General features: G+C 34.5%; 1 protein-coding gene across 1 annotated transcript; it reads left to right on the forward strand.

Annotated features, from left to right (window-relative positions):
- Positions 1–6,598: 6,598 nt before the first annotated feature.
- Positions 6,599–15,099, forward strand: FAM199X (family with sequence similarity 199, X-linked; the record flags this gene model as incomplete). The annotated part of the gene is made up of 4 exons (XM_006753882.2): positions 6,599–6,748; positions 6,994–7,155; positions 9,097–9,357; positions 11,421–15,099. Coding segments are annotated over 4 exons (744 nt in total), but the record flags the coding sequence as incomplete, so codon positions are not given.
- Between the last annotated feature and the right edge of the window lie 757 nt (positions 15,100–15,856).

Here is a 15,856-nt window from a genome sequence, read left to right on the forward strand (position 1 = left end):
TTTGATTTTACGTATTGTGACACCTCCAACTGTCTTCTTCTTTCTCAAGATCACACTGTGTTTAATCACCCTGGTTTTGTATAAGGTTTGAAATCAGGAAGTGTGAGTTCTCCCACTTTGTTCTTTTTTAACAACATTGTTTTGACTACTGGAGGACCCTTTCGCAATTCCCTGTCAGTGATAGCGTTATGTTGTCCATTTCTGCAAAATGTGCAGTTTGAATTTTGATAGGAATTGCATTGAATCTGTAGATCAATTTGGGGAGTATTGCCATTTTAATAGTATTAAATATTCCTGTCTATCGACATGGAATGGAATGTCTTATTTAGGTCTTCGTTAGTTTGTTACAATGCTCTTTTGTAGTTTTTTGTGTCCAAAACTTGTACTTCCTTGGTTCAGTTTATTCCTAAATATTTCATTCTTTTGATGTAGTTGTAAATGGATTGTTTTCCTATTTTTCGATTGTTCATTTCTAACGTATAGAAATACAACTGAATTTTTGTTTTTATTTTATATCCTGCAACTTTGCTGAACTCATTTGTTAGCTTTAATAGTTTATTGTTTTCTCTGTAAATTCTTTAGGGTTTTCTATATTTTAGATCATGTCATCTGTGAATAGAGGTAGTTTTTCTTCCTTTCTAATCTGGATAGCTTTTTTTTTTCTCTTGCTTAATTGCCCTGGCTAGATCTCTAGTACAGTGTTGAATATTAGTAGCAAAAACTGGCATCCTTTTCCTTTTTCCAATCTTAGGGGAAAAGCTTTCAGTCATTTTTTCACCATTGAGTATAATGTTAACTATAGATTTTTCATAAATATCCTTTAACATATTGAGAGATTTCTCTTTTGTTCCTGTTTGTTCATTTTTTATCTGAAAGGGTGTTAGATTTTTGTCAAATGATTTTTTTTGCATCTATTGAAATGATCATGCAGTTTCTCTCCTTCATTCTATTAATATTATATACAACATTGAGTGATTTTTATATGTTGACTCACACTTGCATTCCTGGAATTAATTCTAATTGGTCATGGTATTATAAACCTTTTAACATGCTGCTGGATTTTATTTGCTAGTATTTTGTTGAGGATTTTTGCATCTGTATTCATAAGGGACTGTAGTTTTCTTGTGATGGCGTTGGCTTTGTAAAATGAGTTAGGAAGTGTTTCCTTTTCTTCTGCATAAAATATTGTAATAAGATTTTCTCATTTAACATATAAACTTTCTCATGATCTGAATGAGTTTTTTTTAATGACTGCATAATATTCCTGGTACTAGATGTGCCATTCCCCTGTGTACATGTGTTTAATTTTTTTTTCTAATAAGGTAACATTCAAGTGAGCATCTTTGTGTGGGTAACTTTTTATTCTTCATTTTTTTAGCTCACACTTTGTATTTAAAATTAGACTTTAAGGATTCTTAATAAAATGTCAGGTAGAGTCCTGATAATTCAGAGAAACAGTTTTCTGTTTATTTCATGTGACTTATTTAGAGTTCTTATAATGTTGCAAAGTGGTAAGCATTTTTAAAGTGCTGACTTTTTCATTCATTTTGTTAGTTAGAGTGGAGATCTGTCCTCAATCACTCACTGTTAATGTACATGAATGACTAGAATGCTGGAACAAAATCAGGCCTGCCTTAGTAATGTGTTTTCCACTTATGAAATTGGAGTGTGGGTACTCTGTTGCCATGGATATTTGCTATTTAAATATGTTGAAAGGTTTAAAATGTTCTCTTGTTTTTGTAGGACTTCATAATGTGAGTAGTAAATTATCCAGGAAGATAATAAAAAATTATGTGTTAGGATTAATATAGACTAAAAATTGTTGACTGCAGTTTAAAAATTCATGTTACTTCTGTTGTGATTAAAAACTGCCTCTGTTTAAATCTTTCTTTTAACAGATGTTTCAGTTACCATTAAAGTAAATATAAGTGATTCATAGATTCTGGGAAGATAATGCTAACAACTTAATAAGGCATAATTTTAACCATGAATGAAGTAGCATCTTAGCATTTGAAATAGCCTCAAAGCATTCTGCTTTGCTGATTGTTTGCTTGCAGTCCTTTCATTATTAAAGACATATGTGATTAGTTTTAAAGAGTGTGTGATTCAGCTGTCACACTTGAAACCTAGAGGTGCAATTTGAAATTACATACCAGCTATTACAGAAATGAGCTTACTGAAAAAATTTTGCTGCATACTACAATAAATAATGGCAGAAGTTTGATTTAATTCTTATGTGTCACAATTACTGATTATTATATAAATATATCAGATATTGTTGTCTATGGAAAATATGGGATGAGAATTACTAAGCATTTTTATCCTGAAACGTACTATCAGGTATAAAAAGGAAAATTGCTGACCTAATAAATATACAGAGCTCATACAATTCATTGTCATGTACATCTGCTGCTTTCATATCTCCAATTGATTACTCCACATTTCCACTTGGATGACATTTTTTATTTTTATTTTTACAGTCTGTTTGAGGCAGCTCTGCTTCTGTATCTATTTTTGTTCATAAGTTTATAATGGTCTTTATTATCCATAAATGAGTGAGATCATGTGGTATTTTTCCTTCATTGACTGGCTTATTTCACTTAGCATAATACTCTCCAGTTCCATCCATGCCGTTGCAAATGGTAAGAGTTCCTTCTTTTTTACAGCAGCATAGTATTCCATCGTGTAGATGTACCACAGTTTTCTAATCCATTCATCTACTGATGGGCACTTAGGCTTTTTCCAGATCTTAGCTATGGTGAATTGTGCTGCTATGAACATATGGGTGCATATATCCTTTCTGATTGGTGTTTCTGGTTTCTTGGGATATATTCATTGGATGACATTATTTCATGCAAACCTGTTATCTGATGCTGAGCTCTTGATCAGTAATGAAACTTTCAATTATACCATTTCTTTGGAAAAAAAAGACTGTTTTGTGACCTGTTTTAGAGTGTAGTGAAAAATGACTATTATCATTTCAAAGGACACTTGTACTTACTTCTCTCGTTATCACTGCACACTCTTCATATCTCAAATTGTATTCTCTCATCCTAAATACCTGCAAGGCAAGAGATCTTTGCATAATTGAAAGCACTGGACTTGTGTCCTCCTCTGAACATCATTTTCCTTATTTGTAAAAAATGAGGGTGTTAAACGAGAAGATCTATAACATTGCTTCAGGTGTCTCACTCTAAAAATTGAGGTGTTTAAGAACATCACCCTGTATGGGTGGTATGCCAATTTTCTTCTGTTCTCACATTGGTCATCTATTATCCTAGTCCATTTAATTGTAAACAGCCTTGTAAGTAGTTTTTTATTTGAAATTTTCTGTTCTAATTTTTCCTTCCATTTTAAAATATATATATATATTATTGATGTTTTTACAGAGAGGAAGGGAGAGGGATAGAGAGTTAGAAACATCGATGAGAGAGAAACATTGATCAGCTGCCTCCTGCACACCCCTTACTGGGGATGTGCCCGTAACCAAGGTACATGCCCTTGACTGGAATCGAACCTGGGACCCTTGAGTCCGCAGGCCGATGCTCTATCCACCTGAGCCAAACCGGTTGGGGCTCTTTCCATTTTTGCTAATCTTAGTCCAGGCCTAGGTCAAACAAGAGCTTATTTCCAGTCTTTCTTCATTTTGTTTTATCCCCATGTTGCTTTATGACTTATCTGCCCTCAAGATCAGTTTCATCAAGTTACTTTTTTTAAAAATATATAAATCTTTGCCGAAACCGGTTTGGCTCAGTGGATAGAGCGTCGGCCTGCGGACTAAAAGGTCCCAGGTTCGATTCCGGTCAAGGGCATGTACCTGGGTTGCAGGCACATCCCCAGTAGGAGATGTGCAGGAGGCAGCTGATGGATGTTTCTCTCTCATCGACGTTTCTAACTCTCTATCTCTCTCCCTTCCTCTCTGTAAAAAATCAATAAAATATATTTTAAAAAATAAATAAATCTTTATTGTTGAAAGTATTACATATGTCCCTCTGTTTCCCCCATTGACCCCCTCCATCATCAATTTACTTCTATTTAGAAAGTGTTTTTGGCTTAATTCCACATATCATACAAGTTTCTGTTTATTCTAGTAACTTTCAGATCCCTAGCACAGTTTTCTGTTTTAATCATATTGGTGTCCTTAACCTCATCCTATGTTCTTTCCATCTGTTTTACTAAATTATTCTCCTTACCTGAATGCCTTTTTCTTTAACCCCTTCTGCCATTCTGAGAGATTAGCTTGTGAAACTTAACTTGGCCACTCCAGTAGTATATGGTATTCTCTGAGGGTTTGTGTAAACTTTCAACAGTCCTTGAGATAGTGGCATTAATCATAACTTACACAGAAGATTCTGAGGCTAGTGAGCAGTGGAACTGGGATTTGAATTTTGTTTGGGATATTTTTACTTCTCCTTAAAAAAATGGCCAAAGAACCCCAACAAACACATAAACAGAGTTAATGACACAGATTTAAGTGCTCAACATAATCTGGCACCTAGCATGTACCAGTATTTGTTAAACATTTAGATGGACATTTTTCTTAACGTTTGAGAGTTCCTTTCTCTACTTAATTTATCAAAGGAGCTTGAAGTAGGGAAGCCCTTCTTCATCTGACGAGTGTCTCATTTTTGTTTAGGAACCCTGGGGAGATCTTTCACGAAATCTTTCAAAGGGATAATAGTAAAACATTTTCTTTTTTTACATTAAAGGCTGAAAAAGAGATGGCCTTTGTGTGTATGTTCAGTAATCATCCGTTCATGATAGTGAATAGATATTTTTAGGGCTAAGACTGAGCAATACAAGCAGTGTTAATGAGATTTTAAAGGACATCATACTAATTGTTGGAAGTTACTCATGCAGTTGGATTATCAATGACTGTCAAAGTGAAAATGTGGTTTTTAAGAGTAGTAGCTAATAGACAGTTTCCTTATAAAAATCGAGGTCACTGTGCATAGTGATCAACCCTATTTTTTGGCTTCATTCCCCTCTTCTATGTGATTGACTCCCCAGTGCTTAACCCCCTTATAGCTCTCTTTAATCCTGCAACTTCAACTCACTGCTAGATCTTTCCATTGGTGACCTGTCATCTCAAACCTAACATTCATAATTTGCTGTTGTATAATTGTATGTATAATTGTGTGTTTATGTTATTGTATTATGTTCACAAGCATAAAGTTCTTGTGTGAGGATCATAGCTTACATTCCTTTGAATGCCCTGTACCTATTGTAGTGCTTTGGGTACAGTAGGAAACCAAATGCATGTGATTACAGTAATTTCATGGCAAGAGTAGCTTTTTTCTTTTGGTAACTTCAAAAACCTGGTTGGTATTCATCCAGAGTTCAGATATAATTGCAAAGTCTATAGAATCAGACAATAACAAGAAGGTTCTGTTTTGTATCTTGTAAAAACAAGAGCATTATCTTTGAAAGTTATATACTGCTTGTAGAAAATTTTTTTATCTGTTTGATAAAAAAACTTAAACACATTTATTTAAAATTAAATCCTTTCTTAGTTTTGGAGGTAATGGATATATGTTTATTACCTTGATTGTGTTATAGTTTCAGGCTATATGCATATGTCCAAACTCATCAAATTGTATACATTAAATATGTTACACTTCTTTGTATATTAGTTATAAATCAATAAAGCTTTTAAAATTCATTTTAACTGACTTTTAATAGGCAATACAAAATTATAGCACTTATTTTTGCTGTTCATCTCACTTTAAACTGGTTTGATTTTCTGTGTATTAGGCTTGCTTGCATTTCTCCTTTACTTACACATTATCTCTGACCTTTTTTCTCCCCTAATTTTTCTTTTATAATACTTCTGGTTTTTATTTTTTAAAAAATATATTTTATTGATTTTTTACAGAGAGGAAGGGAGAGGCATAGAGAGTTAGAAACATCGATGAGAGAAAAACATCGATCAGCTGCCTTCTGCACATCCCCTACTGGGGATGTGCCCGCAACCAAGGTACATGCCCTTGACCGGAATTGAACCTGGGACCCTTCAGTCTGCAGGCCGACGCTCTATCCACTGAGCCAAACCGGTTAGGGCAATACTTCTGGTTTTGAAAGTGTTCTGCTTTATATTAAGGGCATATTTTAATTGTTTCGAGGTTGTTAATACAGACTTGAGGACAAGGACCAACCATGATTTATTTGTCTTTATATTGGCACTGTGTCTAGCACAGTATCTGGCAAAGAGCCATTTAATGGCAGATCACTCAGGTCTCTTGAGATATGGAGACCAGTGCTCCTTTCTCATGATGCTATGTGGACCATAGCCTACATTCGCATTCTGAATTAAAAACCTTAATGATGATTGACTCTTAAGTTAGCACTTTGACAGGTCTTGATTATGATTTTAAACTTTTGGAAAATATCATTGAGTAAGTGACTATATACAAAGAGTATATTGATGTTGCTACACTGTCTAAAATAGGAGTGAATCAGAATTAATGTCTTCTGATTCTGTATTTGTCATGACTTTGATTAAAGTAATTTTTAATAAAGATAAAATATGTTGTGGTATTTAAAATGTATTTTTAAAATATTTTGCTTTCTCTACCCCCTTCTTCTTATTTTTATAAAGTTACCGGGCAGTGACATTGCCAGTGGGAGTGATGTGCTTTCTGATGTCATACCCAGTATTCCAAGTTCACCTTGCCTGCTTCCTAAAAAGAAAAACAAGCACAGGAATTTAGACGAACTTCCTTGGAGTTCAATGTCAAATGATGAACAGGTAGAGATCTTGGCATTTTAATTAAAAGCATATATGTGGAGACTATATGAAGCTCAATTTATTGCCTGTTTAAAGTCACAGGGTAAATATGGATTGCATAGTGAATCTGAATTTTAGCGATAACTAATTGTTTTTTAGGGAACAAATTAACATTAAGTGCTTTGATATTTAAAATATAATAAATGACATACTAGACAATCAGGTTTTGACATTGATCTTGTTTATTATAATTTTTTATTACATAGGTGGAATATATTGAGTATCTGAGTCGCAAAGTCAGTACTGAGATGGGTCTTCGGGAGCAACTTGATATTATTAAAATAATTGATCCTTCTGCTCAAATCTCCCCTACAGACAGTGAGTTTATTATTGAACTTAACTGTCTCACAGATGAAAAACTGAAGCAGGTATGTAAAAAAATATATAGATTGTTCAGCTATAGAAAATATCATTGTTTCGTAGCATGTATACTTGAATAATATGTAAATACATAGATAATTAGCTTAAAAAATCATTTTCATATATAATGAAAATAATGATTATTGAGAGTTATACTTGCTGAACATCTGAACTGAAGGATTTGAGTAGTCTTATGGAGTAATTGAGTTTGGCTAGGGTAAAATATTATAAATGTAATATAAAAATTATGGTAATATTTGAGAACACGTGTTTTTTTTTTAAATAAAGATTTTTTATTGGTTTTTAGAGAGAGAGGAAGGGAGATGGAGAGAGAGAAATATTGATGTGATAGCAAAACATCGATCAGCTGCCTCCTGTATAGCACCTACCAGGGTTCAAGCCCACAACCCAGGCATGTGCCTTGACTGGGAATCAAACCAGCAACGTTTTGGTGTACAGGACAATACCCAACCAACTGAGCTACACTGGCCAGAGTGAGAACAGGTGGTTTTAAGAGGTTTTATGTACATCTCACCTGGCAGGACCTTTCTGGGATCGTGTGGATCTTGAACCTGCTTCTTAGTTGTGTAGGCTTTGAAACTTAATTTCACCACATGAGGGATGGTTACACTAAAGTATAGATTTATTCTAACTCAGCTTACAAAAGATTGATTGATATAATGAAAATAATGATTATTGAGAGTTACACTTGCATGAACATCTGAACTGAAGGATTTGAGTAGTCTTATGGAGTAATTGAGCTTGGCTAGGGTAAAACATAATTAATTTTCCCTTATGCTATTTTGAAATACACATTTCTGGTATCTTTTAAGTATAGTCTTTACTGCTCTTTTTCGCCGGCACATAGCTAAATGAATACTTCTGTTCTACTTTTTTTGAAATTTATCATTATTTATGAAACATTTTTCTCATTTCAGTATTTCTCTCAACAAACATTATAATGTTCTATGTTCAATCCCCTTTTTCATTAGTATGATAAATTGATACCTTGCATTTGAAGGCAGCTACTGTGTGCCCCTAGCTAAGATTTATGAAACACCCTAATATTAGATATACTTAGCAATTTACTTAAATCATCTCTAGTGGAAATCTTTTAAAAAATTTCATCTGCCCTGCTGGTGTTGCTCAGTGGTTGAGCGTTGACCCAGGAACCAAGAAGTCACCAGGTAGATTCCAGGTCAGACCACATGCCCCAGTTATGGGCTCTATCCCCAGTAGGGGTCATGCAGGAGGCAGCCTATCAATGATGTTATTCTTTCGTCGATGTTTCCATTTCTCGATCCCTATCCCTTCCTCCCTCTAAAAAATAAATCAATAATAGCATACTTTAAAAATATATCTATTTTTTTTACTGTTAGTTTCTGTCTCTTGAGTGTTATGATCCTAAATTCTGGATGCCGGTAGCCTTTCATTTATTGATTATATAGGGTGTCGCAAAAGCGTATACACACTTTTATATAGATTCGTTTAAATTTTGAAAATTAACTGTATGTTAATAAACATTGACTTTATAATCATTCAAAGTGTGTATACATTTTTTTGGGGACACCCTTTATTTTATGTGCTTTGAAAATCTAACTCCATAATATATATTCTAGAATTTTGAACATTGTCAAGAGGTTTCTTTTTGTCCTTATATTCTACCTACAGTGGGCCTTGACTTAGGAGTTTAATTTGTTCCGAGACCGAGCTCGTTAAGGAGCTCGTTAACTCAAATTACTCTATCAACTCAATGCAAAAAAATCGGCCAAGAGACAGCTGGTATCTCAAAAAACTCGTTAGTTGGGACATTTGTAATTCAAGGCCCCACTGTATGTATATCTGTAACACTTTTGACAGTCTTTTAAGTACACCATTCTATTCTCGAGTATTTTGAGGGTAGAACGTCAAGTAACAACACTAACTAGTTTTTATCTGTGCGTTCCCAGGTCAGAAACTATATCAAGGAGCATAGCCCTCGCCAACGGCCTGTAAGAGAGGCCTGGAAGAGAAGCAACTTTAGTTGTGCAAGCACCAGTGGAGTGAGCGGTGCCAGTGCCAGCAGCAGCAGTGCCAGCATGGTCAGTTCAGCAAGCAGCAGCGGGTCCAGTGTTGGAAACTCTGCTTCAAACTCCAGTGCCAACATGAGTCGAGCACACAGTGACAGCAACTTGTCTGCAAGTGCAGCAGAGCGGATTCGGGATTCAAAAGTAAAACATCTAATCAATACAAAACTTTACCTTTCAATATTAACATTAGTACTCCCTCATATAAATTTCTTGAAGAGTTAATTGTTTCTTGCTATCTAGATGCCTGGGGGTTGTGATTTTAATTTTTTTTTGTCTTACATTCTTTTATTATGCATATGCATATGCAGATCTGTTTTTTGTACAGTATTTGGTTCTATCAAATTATCATACCAAGGCATTATATTTGTATTTTTCCCCAAATCTATAGTGATTTCATGAGGAGGTGGGATTGGCAAGCAGCTCGTTCTGGTTCAATTGAACAAAGCCCTCTAGGTTGAATCCTTTGAAATACTATTGTGACCCACAGCCATAACACTCAAATTTATCTGATTTTTGTCTCTTTTTTAAAAATATATTTTATTGATTTTTTACAGAGAGGAAGGGAGAGGGATAGAGAGAAACATTGATGAGAGAGAAACATCGATCAGCTGCCTCCTGCTCACTCCCCACTGGGGATGTGCCTGCAACCAAGGTACATGCCCTTGACCAGAATCGAACCTGGGACCCTTGAGTCCACAGGCCAATGCTCTATCCACTGAGCCAAACCTGTTAGGGTGATTTTTGTGTCTCTTTTAAGTAAGATAAATTGATGGAAGCAATGAGTGAATCTCAGGATTGCAATATTGACTATAACTCACTACTGAGTGGGTCTCCCTATATCACTGATGTTACTGTCTATTAGCTCTCAAGAATAGTCTGTCTTTTGTGTATGTTAAATGTTTTTTTAATGTTTTAGTCTTAAGTGTTTCATCTTAGCCCTTTTATAAAAATATAATAATGCTTTCTCTAATTTATTTCTACTGTTTTCACAGTTGAAAAAAATCTGTGTAATATTATTGAGCATATACAAAATAGGAAATATAAGTAATACTAGAGGCCCGGTGCACAAAATTCATGCACAGGTAGCGTCCCGTCCCTATGCTTGGCTGGAGATCGGCGATCAGGTTCCCCGCCTCCCCACCTCCTCCTTCCCTCGCCGCCCATGTGCCACCACTGCGTGGTTCCCCTGCCTCCCTGCCTCTCCACCTCTCCACCTCCTCCTTCCCTTGCTCCTTCAGCGCCCTGCTTCCACCACTGGTCGCCCACCATGTTCCGTGCCACCCCCCTGGTGATCAGCACATGTCATAGCAAGCAATCAAACTCCTGGTCTCTCAGTAGAACTCCTGAGGGGGACACTTTACATATTAGCCACAGATATAGATATGGATATGGATATAGATATAGATATCGATTAGATATAGATAGATATATAGATATAGATAGATATAGATAGACATATATATAGATGTATGGTTCTATGATGCTTAACAGGGGAGTTCAGCTCTTGCAGTGGTGACAGTCTGGAGCCAACTTAAGGATGATAAGGGTATCTTTCTAACTCTTTGGAAACCCAGTGGTGACTAGAAGATACGCAGTGATTTTTCTCTGACTTTTACTGAACAGAAACATAGTCAGCTTTGTTGGTTGCCAAGGGATTCCTCTGGATATGTGGTCATTCCTTTTTAGCATTAGTTCACCAGTGACAAGGAATAGAGTACCCAATGGGTTTCTAATGGGCTTTTAAGATGGTATTTGCCTAATACGGAAATACATGATTCTTTTCCAGTCATGGTAAAATTACTAGTGCTTTTGGATGAAAGAGAACTTAAAAGCATAAGCATTAGAGATGTTCTTTGCATTTGTGTTCGGTATCGTTCACTATGTGTTCACTCTGCACTGACACCAGTGTACCTTAATTTGATTTCTAAATCTTTTTAATGATTGGTTATCCATAACTAGTTAAAATGATCAAATTTCATCCCCTCCTTATCAGAAGGTTCACTGGTCAAATACATAAAAATAGATTCTTGAGGAAGCATTTTCAAGTCTAAGCCAGTGGCTCACTTACTGGAACCAGGATCATACTGCAGAGGAATTTGAACATCTATAGAAATTCTGAGAATAAAAAATTTGATCCATAAAATACTTTGAAGTGGATATGCCAAAACTAAACTTTACTGATTTAGAAAATTTTATTTTGACAGAAGCGATCCAAGCAGCGGAAGTTGCAGCAGAAGGCCTTACGCAAGAGGCAGCTGAAAGAGCAGAGGCAGGCTCGGAAGGAGCGGCTCAGTGGGCTCTTTCTTAACGAAGAAGTGCTGTCCTTGAAAGTGACTGAGGAAGACCATGAAGCAGATGTAGATGTTTTGATGTAAAAATGGTGAAGTTATCAACGTTCTTTCCAAGCATTATTTGTTTACATGCATCTTGACCAAGCTTTTGGTTAGGGCTGTGCTGATGTACAATTAATAATTTAGGCCAGTGGTTCTCAGCAGGATCATCGTCTTCAGCATCACTTGAGAAGTTGTTAGAAATGCATACTATGGGGCCCCACCCTAAACCTAGGGAATCAGAAACCCTGGGGGAGAGGCCTAGCATTGTATTGTAATAAGCACCAGGTTATTTTATCCTGCATGCTAGCTTTAAGAACCACTGATTTAGTAAATGTTGTTTTGACTATTTAAACTTTAGGTTGGTTAAGTAGGCTTTTTCAAATATTAGTAATTTTAAAGTTTAGAAGATTTCAAGGTACTGCTGACAAGTAGTTTATTATGTCTGTATATGTATATGTGTAGAGATCATAATTCAGTTTCCTTAATGTTATAATTTCTTAGTTTATATTTTCTAAAGGGCCATAGCATAATTCTCAATTTCTTGTGGAAGTCTTTTTTTGAGGTTTTGGGGATGGAATGTGGATTGCTATCTACAATAGTGCCTTCATTAAGTTTATTTCTATCTGTTTTCATTCATTGTTAACTCAAAAGTGTAAAACCAGGCCCTATTATCTTTCTTGTTAGGTTTGTTTTTTTCTTTTCACTTTATGTACATTTAGTATCCTTTTTGTAAGTGATGACTACTGAGGAAATAGTGTTACTAACAGCTGAATTTTAAGACTTGATGCTATGTTCATTAATATTCAAATGAGAAAGCAATGAACAAAATAACCCATTCTACTCTTTCACTGCTTTCTAAAGTTTTAGGCTGTGAAACTGTCTGAAAGGCAGAAAATATCTCTTAAGTTCTTTTTGTGGGTCATTTTTTTTTCCAGCACAGCTCTAATTTTTAAATAGTTGGTGTAACAGCTTCTGGCATGTGAACAGGTTAATGTTCAAAATTAACTAAAGGAAACCCTTCAGTTCTGTTAACCTTCCCTATAAATCTTTAAAATACATACAGCAGTGAGATAATAGAAAAAACCTTAGCTTGTTGGCAGTTAAAATAGAACTAATTTTAAATGTGAAATTATAGTTTCTTTAATGATTTTATGGAGAGTTTGTTATGAACATTCACAATAGTGTGACTCCTTTTCTTCTACCACACATCTTTAATCATTCATATGGATTAAAGAAGTTGGAAACTAATACTACTGACAATCAAGCTGCTTTCTGACCTTCATAATTTTTATTTTATTGTAGATAACTTTTGAAAGGTAATTGTGATACTGTAGGAGTTGCAGTCCATATCTTTAAAGCTAGAGTCAGAGGTTGATGGGAATTTCTACTTTTTTAACTTATTATACCAAGTAACTTGTTAAGATAAAGATTAATGGCTTAAATTCTTAATTTAAAGTTCTTAATCTAAATATAAAGGCATAACCTTTGCTTACAGTCATGTGTTTTGAAAATTTGATTTCATTTTGGTTCCTTGAAGGTTAAAGAATTGAAACTGAGGATAAAAATTGATATATTGCAGCTTTGCTGAGGCCTGTAACATTTTGAAGACCATTAAATTCATACTTTAAAATGTTACTAAAATTTAAGAAGTATATATGTGTACTAGTATATGTTTATCAGTTGGAATAGTCTTTCTGACTTTCCTCTTACCTCCTCTTTGGTGCTCCTAACCAGCTGAGAGGGCCCAACGAGAGCTTGGGGATAGACCCAAGAATACTCTGAGGAAGGTGGAAGGGTCAACCTCCTTGTGTTTTCCTTTTCAAGTATAGGGAGAGTAAATGGAGAGAAGAATAAATACAGCTGAATTCTCTATTTGCTCTTAGCAAAAACAAATTTCAGAGAATGATTGTTCTCTTCACTCTTCAAGGAAAACAGGCCCGTTTTGGAGACCGCAGAGCAGACTTGATCTGTTAAATACTTGGAAACAGTTTACCTGACAGTGACCAGTAAAAGAAAATCCTAAACAGGGTTGTGATGTAATAAGACCAATTCCTCTACTCTCCCAACAATCACATAGTCTTATTACCTCAGATTTAACGTAGGTCACTATTTAAACAAGTTTACCAAAGCACCACAAAGCCAATTTTAAAAGTATATAAAGGTTTGAGAGTTTATGGTAAAGTGTGCCATGAAATTTTGTGTAGATCTGGATGGACTGTCTTTACAGTACTATAAATTAAAGATAACTCATAAAGTTGGTTTGAAGGAGATTGAAATACTTCCTCTTATTAAAACGAAAAAAAGTAACACAACTTGGGTTTGCTTATGATTAAAGAGGGAGATTACAGTGTTCTCCATCCCCCTTCAAAAAAACTCGGGAGAAAAAGACAAAAAGTCTTTGTTAACATGCTATTTTCTTGTTCTGTTTTAATGCCTTATGTAGATAATATAAGTTTGAATTACTTCTTTCTTGGAATAAGTAATAATTTATTCAATCTGGTATATCTCTGAGTTCAATTCAAAAGAAACCCAACTCTGTTTTTTTTTTTTTTCTTTTAAGCCCTAACTAAGCCTTGTTAACGGAGAACATGATAAAGCCCCCTCAGATTTATCCGGAAACATTTTATTAGAGATCTTGTATGTATGTCATTATATCTCGATAAAATGGAAAAAAAGAGATAGAAGTCTGTCAGTCCCCACTACAGCTTTTTAAAATATGAATCTTGAGTTAAACAAAATGGCATGTCTTTTTCTACAGTATTTCAATGAAATTAAAGTAAGGTGGTATAGTTTAAGAAATAGTGGAGTGTAAAGGGCTAGTTCATTCTGTCCCAATAAGAACTTAAAGTAACACCTTTTTGCTTTCATAAGACTTGTCTCATTTTTTGTTAAGCTGTGGTGGTTTTGTCCATTTCCTCAGTCTTTATTATTAAGTTAATATTGCTTATAAATTAATCACAGAAACTGACTTATCATTTATGGATTTGGTGGACATCTCATTTTATAGTTTTTAAATGTGCTAAATCCCCTCATAAAGAAAAAATTCAAAGAACCTATAGTATAAAGGTATCCAGATTCTGATGAGCTTTAAAAACTGTGAAATTTATCAAATGTGTTAATATTTAGGCTAAAAATGTTAGTTACTAGTAACTAACAAATATAGAAGTCTTGTTTCTAGATTCTCTAGCAGAGTTTTTTGTTCATGGCTCACTCTATATAGCCTCATGTGCCTTAAAGGTGAACTCTACTTTTTTGTCAATATCAAGCTTTTCCAAACTAAGAAATAATCTGAATGTTATAATTAATTTTGTAAAATGCCCATGCTGTTGGATATCAGTAAGCAAAGCCATTAAATTGAACCAATAAATTGGTAATAACGTGTATAAAACAAAACACCTTCAGATTTTAAATTTCATTTGCCTAACTTTGTTTTGGCCCATCTAGGTCATTGAAGAATATTGAAAGTTATCTAAAACATAGCTTAATGTATTCTTTTATTGCCCCCACTCCCACCCCCTGAAGAATGTCATAAGCCAAAATACTTTTAAAACCAGATAATTCTTTAATATCTGGAAAGATAATTTTTAATGCAAAAGTACTTCCAGAACAGAGATTATATAGCAAGTTTATTCTTTTGTTAACTTTAGGGATTCTTTGCATTTATTTGTGTAATAGCCGGAACACTCCTCTCTCCTTTAACAAATCACCTTTTAGCACTCCTATCTCCAAGAAAAATGTTTGTTTGGAATTGGAAGGGAGTTATTTAAAGTTAGTTTATAGTTTTAGAGGATTATTAGGAAAATTCCAAGTTGCATTTAAATATAAATTAATCACAGAAACTGACTTATCATTTATGGATTTGGTGGACATCTCAAGTTCTCAATAATAGTATTAATGGTAAGCACACTGACATTCAACATGTCTAAACTTAGAGGTAAATTTAATCCTTAAAAAGACTATTAGTTAGAAAATAAGTATTTGTATATACATGGACTGTGGTAACTTTGGATTTGTTTTAAGTCTGACAAAGTAAGATAAATTTTGTCTTTATAATGAAATTATGTTAAATGAGTAAGAAGCATCTGAGAGGTATTTAGACCTAGGCATCTCTGTCAGCATAGTATCTGGAGCATACCTCCTTAGAACGCTTAATTCTTATTTCTTTGGAAAATAATTTACTTATTCCAAAAGGTGTAGAAAGAACTCAAATTACTCTAATTAGCTGGATATTAAGAGTAAGGAAGTTGCATGGTGTAGCTGAAGATCTGAGTTCATTCACTGACAGTTTATTTTCATTTTTTTCTAAT

This window comes from Myotis davidii, unplaced genomic scaffold (genome assembly GCF_000327345.1).
Source record: "Myotis davidii unplaced genomic scaffold, ASM32734v1 scaffold1672, whole genome shotgun sequence".
Taxonomy (NCBI): domain Eukaryota; kingdom Metazoa; phylum Chordata; class Mammalia; order Chiroptera; family Vespertilionidae; genus Myotis; species Myotis davidii.